Here is a 17,098-nt window from a genome sequence, read left to right on the forward strand (position 1 = left end):
TGCTAAAGCATTACTTAGAGTGAAATGTATAGCACTAAAGCTTTTATTAGAAAAGATGAAAGATCTCAGATTAATGATCTCAACTTCCACCTTTAGAAACTAGGAAAAAAAGAGCAAATTAATGGTCAATTAATCTTTGACAAAGGAGGCAAGAATATGCAATGGGGAAAAGACAGTCTCTTTAACAGATGGTATTGGGAAAACTGGACAGCTACATGCAAAAGAATGAAACTGGACCACTTTCTTACACCATACACAAAAATAAACTCTAAATGGATTAAGGACCTAAATTTGAGACCTGAAACCATAAAAATCCTAGAAAAGAGTGCAGGCAACAATTTCTCTGACATCAGCCTTAGCGACATTTTTCTAGATATATCTCCTAAGGCAAGGGAAACAAAAGCAGAAATAAACTATTGGGACTACATCCAAATAAAAGGCTTCTGCACAGGAGAAAAAACAGTCAACAAAACTAAAAGACAACCTACTGAATAAGGGAAGATATTTTCAAATGACTTATCTGATAAAAGTTTAGTATCCAAAATATATAAGGAACTTATAAAACTCAGTGCCCAAAAAACAAATAATCTGGTTTAAAAATAGGCCAAAGACACAAACAGACATTTATTCAAAAACATTCAGATGGCCAACTGACGTGAAAAGATACTCAACATCACTCATCATCAGGGAAATGCAAATCAAAACTACAGTGGAATAACATCTCACACCTGTCAGAATGGCTAAAACAAAAAATACAAGAAACAGTAATGTTGATGAGGATGTGGGAAAAAAGGAACCCTACTTCACTATTGGTGGGAATGCAAACTGGCACAGCTACTGTGGAAAACAGTATGGAGGTTTGTCAAAAATTTAAAAACACAATTACCATATGATCCAGTAAGTCCACTAATGAGTATTTACCCAAAGAATACTAAAACACTAATTCAAAAGGATATGTGCACCTATAAGAAATAGAAAATGCAGGGGCACCTGGGTGGCTCAGTCAGTTAAGCGTCCGACTTCGGCTCAGGTCAGATCTCACAGTTGGTGGGTTCGAGCCCCGCATCGGGCTCTGTGCTGACAGCTCAGAGCCTGGAGCCTGTTTTGGATTCTGTGTCTCCCTCTCTCTCTGCCCCTCCCCCATTCATACTCTGTCTCTCTGTCTCAAAAATAAATAAACTATTAAAATTTTTTTTTAAATAAATGGAAAATGCAAACTGATATGTAGTGTCAAAAAGCAGACCTGTTGTTTAAGGGGGTAGACCACAGAGAGGTGCAAGGGAGGGACTATTAAGGGGCATAAAGAGACTTTTTGGAGGTGAAGGATATGTTCCCTGTCTTGACTATGGTAATGGTTTCACAGTTGTGTCTAGATGCCAAAACTTATCAAACCACTCACTATAAATATATGCAGTTTATTGTGTGTTAAAGTTATTAAAATAAGAATGAAGCCAAAAAGGAAGTGGCGTAAAACTTTATTGGAATTCATACTAGGAGGAGACATTACTGAAAAACTATGTTGTGCAAATTAATTACAGATACTATTGTTTAAAGTGCATCAGTGGACATTGAAAGCAAAGAACCCTTTTGTAAAAGTAATCTTCACTGTGGAATACATTTTTTTTATGACTCTTGATGTGATATATTGTGTTTCCTTAAACAGGATGTATATCGAATCTGCTGGGATAATGACAGCAGAATTCTTTTCAAGAGCTTTTCATGAGCAATAATAGTGTGATGTTGGTTGTGCTTTGTCTTGAAGTGACAGAGGGTAGTTGCAATAGCTGGCTATATCTACTCTTTAGTACACATACAGTTTACCTCCCTTGTTAAATTGTTTATTATTCTGCTTGGGATCTTAGCCAAATGTCAACCTAGGAACTTACATGTACTTTCATCAAGAGAGCATTGCAGATACTTTAAAATGATTCATTTCCCCTTGACACAAAGCTCAATTAATACTTGAATTGGGATTATGTATATGTGGAAGTTCCTTTTCAGTTGGCTAACAAAATCAAAACTACCAAGTTTTAGAATGCATAAATGTTTTAAGTGTTTTTAAGGTGTTTTATTAAGAGACTCGGCTTTGTTTTCCATAATGTAAAAGGATCCAGTAAGTGGAAAGTATAAAAGTCAGCCGCTGAATGTGACTTTCCAGATATGTTTTGTGAGCTCACTATGCTGATCATGAATATACTAATGGACAATTCTCCTTTTTGCCCAGCTCATGGCAGTGGGACACAGGAACTATGATGTTCTTCTCACCTTCTGTATCTGACTCAGGTAGCTATGCTGATACAGCCTTTCTTTCTTTCAGGGTGTGAACGGCATGTCTGTGGATGAGAAGCCTGACTCCCCCATGTATGTGTATGAGTCTACAGTCCACTGCACCAACATCCTCCTGGGCCTCAATGACCAGCGTAAAAAGGATATTCTCTGTGACGTGACTCTGATTGTGGAAAGGAAGGAGTTCCGGGCCCACCGGGCTGTGCTGGCCGCATGCAGTGAATACTTCTGGCAGGCGCTGGTTGGACAGACGAAAAATGACTTGGTGGTCAGCTTGCCTGAGGAGGTACAGTAGTTTGGTTTATTTGCGTGGCTGCTCATGGAGGCTTACTAACTTGGAGACAGTTAGCTAAGTAGGAGCTGGAAGGACCCTGGCTCACATTCCTGCTCGATGGCTGATGTCCAGGTCACCAACACTGTTAGGTTTCTGGCATAGCCAGTTTCTGTTTGATGCATTTAAAATCTCAGAGGCATGAATCGGAGCAGAGTGTCTTTATTTAAGGGAACTGAACATCACAGTCATTCATAGTTTCTAGTTCACTTACTCTTCAGGTTTTGAGTAGTTATAGCCAAAGTTTGTTACAGTCCTACATGTGGGATCTGAGTCACTGGGACTGTGGCTACGATTTTTCTCTTTCAAATGGTTTGAAGGAGCACTTGATTTCCCTTGAGAGTAAAAGAATGAAAGTATTCACAGCATCTTCCTTGCTTGGGGGAAACATTAAAGCAATCAGTAATTTTCACAGCTAATATAGTAGGATTCTGAGAAGTGTAAACTTGCTTTTCTCACCATTGTTGAAAGTACCCTACTCATATTTCTTAATTACTTCAGTGAGCAAAGTTATGTCTGTACTTTAGGGACACCAGTAGCTGGACTCATTCTTTTCTTTTTTTCTTTCTTAGTTTATTGTCAAGTTGGTTTCCATATAACACCCAGTGCGCATCCTGTTGAGAGTTGACATTCATTCAGTTGGATAGTCTAAGCTGGATCAACTCAAAAGATGGGCTACATAATGACAGAATATTAAATTGGTCACCCTTTGAACTGTGTATATAGTTCCTCTATTTCCGTCGTCTTTTTAAAAATAATATTTTTGTAGGAATAACTTGGACATGGTCCGACTGAGTCCCCTTGTTGGGTTTTTTTTTTAATGTTTATTTATTTTTGAGAGAGAGTATGTGCGTGTACATGCACAAGTAGGGGAGGGGCAGAGAGAGAGAAGGAAACAGAGCATCCAAAGCAGGCTCCACTCTGTCAGCACAAAGCCTGATGTGGGATTCAAACCCACAAACAATGAGATCATGACCTGAGCCAAAGTTGGTCACTCAACTAGCTGAGCCACCCAAGTACCCCTCTGCCTCCATCATTTTAACTCCCCTTCATATACATGGGACTGAGGGTAACACTGAACAGCCTTACAGGTCCAGAATCTTTTTCTACACAGTGTGTACCACTAGGGCCACCACCAACAAATGTGCAGACTGTGCATGCACCACTTCCAGAGGTACAACTCAAATCCACGGTGTATGCGAACAGAGCCCCAGGGTTGTGCAGTGACCCACAGCAACTGAGCAGCTTTTCACAGCAACTCTGAAAGAAACCAGAGACCCCATGACCCTGATGTGAGGTGCCAATGAGTACAATTAGCCTTAAGTCCCAGGGCTCACAAACCCAAATGCCTCCAGAGGCCTGGAAAATAATACAAATAAATAAATATAAATCAATAAAGCAAGTTGTGTATAAGACACTAGGAAGTGGGGGCAAACACCTGCTCCACAAAAAGGCATCCAAATTCAACATAAGATACAAATATGCAAACAAGTCATGGGGGCTGGGGGTGGGGGCATCACCAGATCCAGTCCCTTGTTAAACATCTGCTGTTAACCCTGCAGAGCAGGAGAGTGGCCAGCTGATAGTGAGGACTATGTAAGTGCTCAACATTTTCACTTTAGTATTCTTTTTTTGTGTACCCACATGAAAGGCTCCAGTACCACTCTTCATACCCCTAAGAAGTAGAAAAGTAGAAAGATCCCAGTGCTAGCTGCTAGGAATTTACCTAAGGGATATAGAAATGCTGAGGCATAGGAGCACATGTACCCCAATGTTCATAGCAGCACTCTCAACAATAGCCAAAACATGGAAAGAGCCTAAGTGTCCATCAACGGACGAATGGATCAAGAAGATGTGGTTTATCTATACCATGGAATACTACATGGCAATGAGAAACAATGAAATCTGGCATGTGTAGCAACATGGATGGACCTTGAGGGTGTGATGCTGAGTGAAATAAGTCAGGCAGAGAAGGACTAATATCATATGTTTGCACGTATAGGAGGACTTGACGGAGGACCATGGGGGAGAAGAAGGGGGAAATGGTGGGGGAAAGGGAGAGAGGCAAACCATGAGAGACTCTTGAATGCTGACAAAAACTAAGAACTGATGGATGTAGAGGGGAGGAGGGATGGGCATGGAGGAGGGCACTTGTGGGGATGAGCACTGAGTGTTATGTGGAAACTAATTTGACAATAAACTATTTGAAAAAAAAAAAAAGAAAGAAAGAAAGAAAGAAAGATCCCAGTGCTAGAAGCAAAAGGAAAATTGGTAATTAGGACCAGTGTGGGGAGGGAAGCTTATGTACCAAGTGAAGGAAGGCCAAGGAATGGTGTGATCCTGAGCTGGATTTTCCTCATACACATCAATGGACGAATATTTACCCTATCATTAGGTGAGATGATAAACATAAAATTTCTCAGCATGGTCTCTATCCCATAGTAGGCATTCATCAAATGTAAGACCCTTTGGCACCAAGAACGACTTTGCAATTTTTTCAAACTCTGGAATTCCTTGCAAATATTTGGGAAACTTCCAATAATCCAGAATGGTCTAGGAGAGAGGGTGAAGCTTATAGTTTATTTATTACCTGTATCTTTTTGAGAGCTACTTCATTTATGTTTTTTACTGATTTTCAAAAAAAGTAGGTTATGTTAAAATATATTTATCAATGAAAGTCATATTTTATGTAATTTAGTCTCTCTTCATTGACTATTGGTGCCGTCTTGAGACTTCCTTGACCGCGTGCCCAAAGCCCTGGCCTGCCCCCGGTTAGCTGTGGGATCCTGATCTAGTCAGTTAACCTCTCTGAGCCCCAGTTACTACCCATAAAAACCCCTCACACTCTGAAATCTTTGCATTATTTATCATAATACAACAACAAGTCAGTAAAATTTAAAGGAAATCAGGATTTAAATGCATATGGCATAACTTTCTTTAGATCAACTCTCTGATAATCACTTATTTCCTTGGTATTAAGGACTCTTCAAAGCAAGAGGCACATTGTATAGGCATCACACAAAAATCTGCTGTTTGGCCTTTTTGATTATTTGTATTCCAGCTAAGTGAGAATTGCTATGTGTTATTTTCTTTCTTCTTAGTCATGTAAAATGATTGCTATTTCTACATTATCTATATTTCAAAACCATTAAAACCTTCAGGTTGCTTATGTACCTGAAACCTTTAAATATAACTAGATTTTTTTTCCCTTCCTATGAAACATGAATTCATATTATCAGTAACCCAGCTTTGATTATCTTGCTGATGGGGCAGGCAGGCCAACCACAGTTGGCATTTTCCTTTGTGGGTCTATAATTGTTCCTAAGGCCTCCTTCCAAAAGAGCCCACTCCCTCTGCTCAGAGCACCCTCCTGTGGCCCCAAGGGCTAAGCATTGTTTTCCTTTCCTATCTGCACACTGAAATGTCCTTACAGGCTCTATAGTCATTGTCCACTTAGCTCAGTGGATGACTTTAGAATTTGAATTAAAGAGCACCTGGGTGGCTCAGTCGGTTAAGTGTCCGACTTCGACTCAGGCTATGATCTCACGGTTCGTGGGTTCAAGCTCCGTGTCGGGCTCTGTGCTAACAGCTAGCTCGGAGCCTGGAGCCTGTTTTGGATTCTGTGTCTCCCTCTGTCTCTGACCCTCCCCTGCTCATGCTGTCTCTCTCTCTCTCAGAAATAAATAAAACATTAAAAAAAATTTTTTTAAGAATTTGAATTAAGTAGTGAATAAGCAAACATCTCAAACATTACCTTGAAAAGTGGAAAGTAGTTGCTTAGAACTAATTGGCATTTGGTTCATATGATGTAAGAAAAAACATTTGAGGGGCACCTGGGTGGCTCAGTTGGTTAAGTGTCCAACTTTGGCTCAGGTCATGATTTCACAGTTTGTGGGTTCACACCCCACATTAGGCTGTGTGCTGACAGCTCAGAACCTGGAGCCTGCTTCTCCTCTTCTGTGTCTCCTTCTCTCTCAGCCCCGCCCACTCATGCTCAGTCTCGCTCTGTCAAAAGTCAATAAACATTTTTAAAAAAATTTTTTATTAGCTCCTCAGAAATTTTTAAACCTCATCATATTCCTGTCACCAAGTTCAAATCAACTTCTGGTCTCTCCCAGGGTTCTTCACACTTGGCCCACCTTACACTTCCTGGCCAGCCAGCCTCTGTGCTTCTCAGGGGTCCCTCATGGCTGCATTTGAAAGCTCTTTCTTGGACTGTGAAACTTCCAGATACACACTGCAATGCCTCCCACTCCCCTGCACGGTCAGTCTAGGCCAAAGCCAGCTGTGGTCCCTGGTTGTCCAGTTGTGCGGTTTTGCCCCAAAATCCTGACTCCGATGGGCAATGTGATTATAGCAAATTAGAGCCACTCTCAGTGCCCAGTATATACTCTAAACTAAAAGGATGAACAACAAAAATAGAGGCCTCCTTCTGGAAGTCAAGAAGTAATTGAAATGTCTTGCTCTTCTTTTTTTCTTTTCTGTTTTTTTTTCTTTTTTTTTTTCTAAAAATGGAATGACACATAGTCCCCAGAGTTTACATGACTTGAGTGTTGGCTCCCTTTTGAAAAACACCCAAGAATGTGTATCAGCAAATAATAGAACATAAGGCATTGTACTTAGTACTTTTGTTAAATAATAAAACAGATCATTTAATTTATAATTAGTAAGTGTATTTTGTGCTTAGAAATGAACAGAAAGTGGTCGATGTGCCAAACATTGCAAGACCATTACTCCACTATTCATTAGTATTAAAGTTGGCTCAACAAACACCTCTTTAGCTGCAGTCATGGAGACCATTTTAGACTGGATGCCAACCATGCTGGATGGCATCACAGTCATGAAGTTCAGTCTTATGGCATGTCAAGTACAAAGGGCAAGGCTGGGGTGTGCTTCCTTTGAAGACATGGAGCCCACTGTGGGTTTGCATATCAACCCCATCCTATGGGGCTGCTTGGCTCCCTCCCAGAATGCTAGAGGAAGAGCAGCTGTTAAGAGGTTATTGCCAAGGTCTTTTATCAAAGGATGTGGAGAAAAGGGAACCCTTTTGCACTACTGATGGAAATGTGAATTGGTGCAGTCACTGTGGAAAATAGGATGGAGGCTCCTCAAAAAACTAAAAATAGGACTACAATGTGACCCAGCAATTCCATTTTTGGATATATACCTGAAAGAAATATAATCACTATCTCAAGGAGATATCTGCACTCCCATGTTCACTGCAGCATTATTCACAATAGTCAAGTTGTGAAAACAACTTGTCTGTTGACAGATGACTGGATAAAGAGAAGGTGGTGTGTGTGAGTCTTACTCAGTTTCAAAAAGAAAGAAATCCTGCTGTTTGCAGCAACATGAGTAAAACTGGAGGACATTATGCTAAGTGAAAGCCAACATAGAAAGACAAATATTGCAGGATCTCACATATGTGGCATCTAAAAAAAGTCAAAGAATAGTAACAGAGAGTAAATGGTGGTTACCAGAAGCTTGGGGAGGTGGGAGGGCAAAAGTGGAAATATTGATCAAAGGATACAGACTTTCAGTTATAAGATGTTTAAGTTCGGGAACCCTAATATATAGCATGGTGACTGGTTAATAATAATGTATTGTATAATTGAAATTTGCTAAGAGAATAGGTCTCAATTGTTCTAACTACACACATATATACGTATATACACACAAATGATAACCATGGGAGGTGGCAAATATGTTAATTAGTTTGATTATGGTGATCATTTCACTGTGTGTGTGTGTATGTATAAATATATCACATTATATACCTGAAGTATATATAATTTTTATTTGTGAAAAATAAATATTTTTAAAACAAGGGAAAGGAAAAGGGTTATTGCCAAAACTCCAGCACTTTTCTTTGGGCTTACTACCCATGGTCTTTCACCTTCTAGAGAAGAGGAAGTGTTCATGCAGAGAATAGCTATTGGGTGGAGGTCAGTATGCCCTTTCAAGTGGACCATATGCTTTCCTAGGTATAAATATATTTCAAACTTTGGTTTATTCACTTTCCGTCTCTGTCTTTTGCCATCTCTGTCTTTCACTTTTCTCTCTCTCTCTCTTTCTCTCTCTCCCTTCTTCCCCCCCTCCCTCCCTCTCAACATTTTAGGGCAGATCTCATTTTTTCAGTGCTAAACAAAAAGGAAAACTGACCCAGAAGGATTCTGAAGCAAAAGCATTTGTTAAGTCTTAACCACAGGGCACAATAAAGAATGTTCTTGCAGTAGTATTGCCAAGCACAGAGACCAATAAGGAAATTATGGAATCTTCTTGTCTGAAAGTTTTTAGAGGAGATGAAAGCTGTGAATGTCTCTTGGATGGCTTAGTCCAGTCTTTTAAAGAAGCAATAAGATAGTCATGATTATCTCTGGACAGTCTTTTTAGTATGTAATACTACAGAAAGTACTTAACACTGTAGCACAGGATGCCAACGGCATTCTTAGTCTGACTGTAACTTTGGGGGAGGTGAGAATAATGGGAAATAGTAATTGAGGTATTTGACCAGGATAAAAAGAACAAAACACTCATCCACCCCAGAGCACAGAGCCAGCCCTATGGCCTCACCCCATTCACCACGTAAACAAAACTCTGAATAAGAATAATAGGAAAAATTTCAGATTTAAACAACATTAGCCATGAGGATCTGGAAAAACCACAGTCTGAACCTTGGCACAAACTTCACATAAGATCTTGACCGAGCTAGTCAGCCTCCTTGGGCTTCTGTTTCCACACATTTTTTTATTCATTCAACAAATATTTATCAAGGCCCTATTATTTACCAGGAAGCACTGTTCTAGCTATTGGGTGAACCTAGTGAACAAAACTGAGTTTATATTCCAGTGGGGGAGAAGAAAGAGAGACAGAAAATAAATAAATATAATATGCACTTGGTTAGATACTACTGAGGAAGATAAAACAGAAGGGTGTTAAGGAGTGTCAGAGCACTGCAGTTTTAAATACAGTGGTCAACAATGACATTGCAATAGCATTGTATTATGACGCGTGGTAGCCACACCTGTGATGAACATAGAATAATGTATAAACGTGTTGAATCATCATGTTGTATACCTGAAACTAATGCAACATTGGGTGTCAACTCTACTCAATGAGTAGATAGATAGGTAGGTGGGTACGTAGATAATAAATAAATGGATGAATAGATAGATAGATAGATAGATAGATAGATAGATAGATGAAGATGGCCAAAAAAAAGACTTTTTTGAAGGGATAACTTTGAGTAGAGACTTGAAGGAAGTGAGGGAGCCAACCATGCTGACATGTAGGTGATCTAGACAGAAGGAAGAGCAAAGGAAAGGCCCAGAGGCTGGAATGCGCTTGGCATAATTGACACAAAGCAACAGGTTAGCAAGTGATAGAGTGGGAGGAGGCCTGTCCAGTAACAGGGCCAGGTTGTGCACCTTCTGGACACATCACCTTTCCTTGGAATGAGTTGGAGGGTTTCACAGGAAAAGATCATTTTGACTGCTATATGAAAATAGATTAAAAGAGAGGGCAAAGGCAAAAAGCAAGATGCTAAGGCAACAACCCAGGCACAACACAGTTGCTTAGATCACAATGATAGCAGTAGAGTGATGATCCATCTCAGATTATGGTGATATTTTTAAGGAAGAGATTATGGGATTCCCTTATAAAATGGATATAGGATAGAAGAAAAAGAGAGGAGTTAAAGATAATTCCAAGGTTTGGGTTCTAAGCTTTTGGAAGAATGGAGTTGCCATTAACTGGGATTGGTAAATACTAGAAGGAATAGGTTTCAGGTGGTAGGAATGGTAATAGGAGATCTACTTCATACACATTAAGTTTGATATGTATGTTAACATCAAAGTAGAGATGTCTAGTACACAGTAGGATATACATGATTGGAATTCATGGGACGACTCCAGCCTAGAGATAAAAGTTTTAACACCAGATTGTTGGTGATATTGAAAGCCACAAGACAAAATACAATCACCACAGCAAGGGAATAAGTGTAGGTAGAGAAGGGAAAAAAAGAGTTCCCAGGATTGAACCTTGAGGCTTTCTAGAATTAAGAAGTCAGAGTAATAAAGAGGAGTCAGCACAGTAGACCAAGAAGGAATAACCATTGAGATAGAAAGAAAAGCAGAAATATATAATATGCTGGAAGCCAGATAAAGAAAACATTTCAAGAAGGAGAGAGTAATCAACTTTGTCAAATGATGCCAGTAGTCAGCTAAAATGAAGGCTGAAAATTGACCATCTAGCAGTATGGAAGCCATTTGTGATTTCGTGGAGCACTTTTGGGAGCGCAGTGGGATCAAAGTCCAATGTGATTGTGTTCTAAAGAGAATGGGAAGGGAGAAATTTGAAAAAGCTAATGTAGGCTACATTTTTTAGGCCTTTCTAGTTAAAGGGAGCAGAGTAACGGGCCAGCAGCTGGAGGTAAATGGTGTCAAGGGTTTTATTTGATGTTTGTTTGTTTGTTTGTTTGTTTGTTTGTTTGAAGTAGAAAGAAAATCCATCATGTTTGCATTCTATGGTAAAGATGATCAGCCAATTTTCCTTTCTTTCCCTGACACATAGGAAGACCAAATTTACAATCAGTAGTGCTATGTAACTAGAGGCAGCCAAAGACATATGAGTAGAAGTCATGGGTCACTTCTGGTCTGAGACAGTTAAAAGTAGGTATGAGTTCTTCATGTTCTTTTCCATCTGTTTAACTGGTGTCAAAGAACTCCAGGAACTCCAAAATGTTGGAACTGTAGCCCATATCCCTGAGTCACTGTTGGAGAAGATCCATCTGACTCAAATCAGACTCTGACATGAATGAGAAATAAACCCTTATGTTAAGCCATTAAGATTTTGTGTTTGTTTCCTCAGCAGAGCCTCGCCCATCCTGACTAATATTTGGGGCTGATGAGAATGTTGCAAAAGAGAGAGAAAACTTAGTAGTATAGGAGACAAAAGACCAACTGCTAAACAGATGCTTTAGGTACTTGAAAGAGGATGGGATCTACTGACCAAGTGAGCAGACTCAACTAAGCAAGGCATATCCTTATGGAGTTAAACTGGATAATCTCTGAGGTCTGGCCCTATGCTGTAGGTTCACAGCCCATGAACTTTTTAGGTTCCTGCCAGAGGGACAGAATAAATCCTACCAGTCAGAAAGAGAGGAGAGATGTTTGGATTGAGAGGTAGGGAAAGGCCACGGAGATGGAAGTCACTCCAGTCAGGAAACAGAAGAATCATAGAATTTCACAAGAGGAGAGAGCTCACTTCTCACACTCATCTTCGTGAATCCACGTACTTTTCAGAAATGGTGTTACAAGAGTTCACAGGAGATGACAGTTAAAGAGCTGTAGAACTACAGGGCTGTTTGCTAGCCTAGAACACACGCAAATCATAGAAGATTCAGCATATTGCTCTCCATTTCAGAAGATTTGGGGATTTTGAAAAAAATACCTGCGCTTAATGACCTCAGTGTCAATAGGAGTTTGTAGAGAGTAGCCATACTGGTTTCCAGCTTGACTTGTGGGGCTGCTGTTCAGATTAATGAAATGTGGTACGTTACACTTCTTGGAAGGATGGTGCTATATAAACAGGAGGTGGTGTTATTCCCATAAAAGGAAAGCAGAGTCTTCTCTGATGAAATGGCTCTTACCTCAGAATCTTCATTAAAAGCTGTGGTGCAATTTTCCAAGTTGCGTTAGTGAGACTTGGCAGCAGATGAAACAAAAGCAAATAAATAATAAGTCAAAATATTCCAGGTAACTACTTGCTGGCAAGTAAGAAGTTTTCAAGTCCTAGACTCATACTGATAATTTGAAATGCCTAAAGGCAGAACTTATTTATAGTAACGTAAAGGTGACTTCCAGCCCTGAAATCTGGGCCTCAGTCTCAAATGGAGATGTAATAAAGCAAAGCCATGAAAAGGAGAGCTAATGCTATTGTGATCCCATCTCCAAAGGCTGCTCAATGGTGCTGATACAGAGGGAGGGAAATCTGGTGTGAAAATAGCCACAGCAATAGCTAATTTTAAAACTGAAATGCATAAGCTGTTTCCAAACCTCTTACATTTTTTAAATCATAAGGCCAGTAAGTCCTATTTAAAGAAACTTAGCAGAAACACGCTCCTATTTTGGCATAGTAGAAGGAGTTGAGTTGACAAAAACTAAGACATATTTAAAAATTATTTTTAAGTGACCTGATTTCAAAGCCAGTTTAAGGATTCTTTTCACTCTACCTATTTATCCCTGTATGCGATGACCCCAGTGGTTAACATTTTTAAATGGATTTAAACAAAGCCTTTGACAGTAAAGTTGTTTGCATTACATTTTATAAAATTAGTTACCAGCATACCTAGTCATTTTAAAGCTCTCTGTATATGTGAATTAAATGTCCCTTACGATTCTTTCTTTCCCCTATTATGGAGTCTCTTAGCTATTTCAATTAAAATTAATAATAGCTTTAAAGACAAAGTTCAGAGCTGTAAAGTTCCCCACTTGATCAGTAATCATAACTATTATTTTGTCATATTTAATCATAGAACCTGAGCCTTTAGCAGGGTTCTTAATTAAACTTTTAATTCATGATAAGAAGTTAAATAGCACTTGGGAGAGTTTTTAAAAATTATTTCCACTTCGCATCCAGATTACCAAAAAAAAAAAAAAAGTGTGCTAGAGAAACATAATGGCAGTCAGCCAAGGGTATTGTAGGTCATGCCAACATGAGCTGGCAGCAGGCCATTGTCCAATTAGCATGGCTTCATCGTTGCAGAGTAAATCACTCTTGAGGAGATGGTTGAGTCACTCATGATGTAGTGGTACTTCACTTGAGCCAGTTCTTCTTAGAATAGATTTCTTGTTCACTGTTATTACCTGCCCTGCGTTGCCAATAAAAGCACAGGACCATTTAGGCTGAAAGCCGAACGGAAGAGAAACATCGATTATGTATCTTGTTTCTCTTTGCTTCCTGAAAACTGAGATTGCAATTAAAACAGTGAAATCATGGTATGTTTTTTAAATGAGTTACAAGAAAATACAGTTTCTACACCAAAATATTCAGAGCTGGGATCCAAGAGTCAGTTTTTATTTTGTCTTTTCTTTGGCAGCTTTAACACTTGGCACAAATTGGAGGATATCAGTAAAGTTACCTAATAATCTTAATGGATTCACATTCCATTCAAAAAGTTGGAATGTCACCAAACTGCTTCAGGTTGCAGCTCTATTGTTGGGGTGTCCATGGCATTTCTAGTAACAAACTATAGAAATGATCCCTGAAAGTATAGTCTTATTGTCCATGACATTTCTGTTGGGTGTGCAATTGTACAAGCAGACAGCTTTTGAAAGATACCCTTCTTAGGGTGAGAACACCTGGATTCTTGGTTGGACACGCTGTAAACCAGGAAATTGATTCCGGAATTTCTTAATAAAATGGATCAGATCCAGGCATTGGAGTGGTGTGTGGATGTCAGTAGAAAAAACTGCCCTTAGAAGCACAAAGCAAGTAAAATAAAATTGTTGGCAGTAAACAGTTAATACCTTATGTTTATATTCTTTTTTGTTTTGGTTTTTAACCAAATCACAGGCTAGATTAAGGGTTGGGTTGTTTGTGCTTTCAAGAGTGGAACAGTTAAATAATGGCACTTGGGGTTTCCTGATATTTCAGAAGTGTTCTTTTTTCTATTAACTTGGTGCATATAGTAAAATTTATCACTTTGACATAGACTCCTAAAATATGTTGACAGTCTCTCTAACCGACATTGGCACCAACTCCAAGCGAGCTGATGATTCAGTGAGCTTTACTGTCTGAGATGGACTTCTGTGTGCAGCCTGGCAAAGACTGTGTGTGAAAGTTAATGCATTCAGCACCCTGGGTGGGATGGAGCCAGGCCTCCAACGTGAGCACATTTTTTGACTGACTGGCAGCAAAAAGAAATACTGGCAGCTGTTCCCAAGCAAGCCAAAAAGTTGGCCCAGGGGTTAAAAAAAAAATGCTGGGATTTAGCCAACAAAAGATTCCTGTGTTTAGAAGAAAATCAAAGGAAGGATACAGAAGGTCATAATTAACAGTTTGAAGTAACAACTATTTCATTTCATCTTCTGCTTCATAAAAGATAGTATTAAATATCATAGCTGTTCATTTTCTCTGATTCATTATTTCTGAGTCTTCATTTTTGTTCTATTGATTTCCCTTGTAATTCTTTATTTGCAAAAGCAGATGACAAATTAGTCTTCCCAAAGACAATGTAGAGATGATACCATTCATGGAGGTGGTGCAAGCAGCCAGAATGGAGGAGGGCAGAGCGGGTTTCTGAGAGCAGTGGCCACACACATGTACGCTGAGCCATGTTAAGCGGTGTGGGTTACAGTGGAGTTAGGTATGCAAGTCACTTCAGAGATATGTCCAGAGAGGCCTCTGCCACTTCCCAACTTATCTATCTTATCTATTATTCTTGTCTTATTAGTTACAAAAAGAGAAAGGTAGGGAAAACAGAGAAGTTACTAAAAGACAGGACTCTCCCAGTAGCATGAGGGCTGTTTTCACATCTGCGCAGCCCTTCTTCCTTCCCAGTAGACAGTTTAGACTATGTGGGAATTTTCTTTCTCTCTAGAGAAGCTGTAGTAGCCCAGGAATTGAACTGTGCCCTATAATAGGAAGGCGGGAAGATCAGGAATACAGAACACCAGGATTTAGGGTAAGAGCTTCATAGTTTGAGGAAGTTGGTAGGATACTAACAGATACTTGAAGCACACCTTTTGTAACTCTGGAGATATTTTGGGTAAGTTAAATCCATCAGATTTACAAGACATTCATAGAGAGAACTGCGATGACCTTTCAGAGTTCTGTGTTCTGTTTAACAAAGGATCTTCGTGCCTCCTAAAGGCTGTTACAGTAAATGTTGACCAGATGTTCTCACTCACAGAACAGACGAAATAGTATCCCTGCTACATGTGAGGGATTTCAGCTATTTTAAAGGAAAATTTTATAACATGGGGCCTTACTGTGAAAGAATAAAACTTAGACAAAAGAATTTAGTCTTGATTGGACAAACAATAGAAATTCACCAAAAATGTTGTGAGCCAAGAAGTAACATAATAAAGGAATACCTGTTTAGCAATGGAATGGTTAATGGATGGAACAACAAACTACTACAGACAGAGGACACAGCCAAGAGATTCTTCCTGGTCCAAGCAGGGGCTGAGAAAGGTCTGTGCCTGGGTGAAGAACAGGCAGAAGGTCCCAGAAAACAGGTCCCAGAAGATTGGATGTGGGAACACACAGGTGGATAAAAAGGCCATTGAACCTTAATATGTATCTGTGGTGTTTTATGTATACACGAGGCACTGAGAGTGCAGAACTGAAGAGACAGATATGAGGAACACTGGCATGTTAGGTGATGGCTAAAATCATCAGGAATTGCTGAGGCTTCTAAGAAAAGAGAAGAGAAAAAGGGACAAGTAAGGACTGAGGTTGACTCCAGCACTTAGACTCCCATTGCCGGTTCCTCTACTAAGAATGAGGTTTCCTCTGGATTCCTGGCTTTAACCTTATCTTCATTAATTGGGAAATATTTAATCTCTAATAGTTTGTCTCACTGAGGATACATACAGAGGTGCTCGCCCCTAAACCACCTTTCAGGTAGTATGCCTCCTGAGTGATACTATATGAGCATCAAATCTTACTTAGCACACCTGCATACAAGGACCCACAGGGAGATACCAGAGTGTATGGTCCTGGAGTGGTTACTGGTTTGGACAACCAGTTATATAACTTTTGGGGGGAAATTGGAGAAATTCAAATGTGATCTATGTAATTGGATGAAATTATCTTGAAACACAAGGGTGATATTAATTAGAAAGGGCAAACTGGAGAATAATATATCCAGTATGATCTTGGTCTAGTTGAAAAAATCAAGTGTGTGTGTGTGTGTGTGTGTGTGTGTGTGTGTGTGTGTGTGTGTGTAAAGAGCCATAGGGACATGTGCTAAAATGTTAACAGTGCTGATCTGTGAGTAGTAGAATGTGATGGAATTTGTTTTGCTTCTCTGCATTTTCCAATTGCCTACAGTATACATTATCACATTTCTGTAATAATCAAAGGGTTATTTGAACAGTTCAGTGGACAAAAAGGAAGTAGCAAAGGAAGACCAGTGAAGTATGGAGCATAATACTGGAAGAATAAAACTTCAAATACAACTTTATATGTGATTTCAGAGGTTCTGTAGGCCTCATTGGTTTTCTCTCTAAAAGTGGCAGTGCTGGGGCACTTTGGTGGCTCAGGTCATGATCTCATGGCTCCTGAACTCAAGCCCCACATCAGGCTCTGTGCTGACAGTTTGAAACCTTTAGCTTGCTTTGGGTTCTGTGTCTGCCTCTCTCTCTCTGTGTGTCCCTCCCCTGCTCATGGTCTGTGTGTGTGTCTCTCTCTGCCTCTCTCTCTCTCAAAAATAAATAATCATCAAATAAATTAAATAAATAAATAAATATGCCA

General features: G+C 39.6%; 1 protein-coding gene and 1 pseudogene across 4 annotated transcripts in view; one reads left to right on the forward strand and one right to left on the reverse strand.

Annotated features, from left to right (window-relative positions):
* The window catches only part of BACH2 (BACH transcriptional regulator 2), a 354,923-nt gene that overhangs the window by 276,144 nt on the left and 61,681 nt on the right, over positions 1–17,098 (forward strand). For all 4 annotated transcript variants that reach the window (XM_077750247.1, XM_077750248.1, XM_077750249.1 and 1 more), the window contains one exon: positions 2,318–2,572. In XM_077750247.1, the coding sequence (XP_077606373.1) occupies positions 2,330–2,572 (243 nt within the window). In that variant the 5' untranslated portion in view covers positions 2,318–2,329. The remainder of the gene's footprint in view (positions 1–2,317; positions 2,573–17,098) is intronic.
* LOC144220213 (small nucleolar RNA U3) lies at positions 13,810–13,896 on the reverse strand (annotated as a pseudogene).

The sequence above is a fragment of the Crocuta crocuta genome, unplaced genomic scaffold (assembly GCF_008692635.1).
Source record: "Crocuta crocuta isolate KB4526 unplaced genomic scaffold, BGI_CrCroc_1.0 scaffold9, whole genome shotgun sequence".
NCBI classification, from domain to species: Eukaryota; Metazoa; Chordata; class Mammalia; order Carnivora; family Hyaenidae; genus Crocuta; species Crocuta crocuta.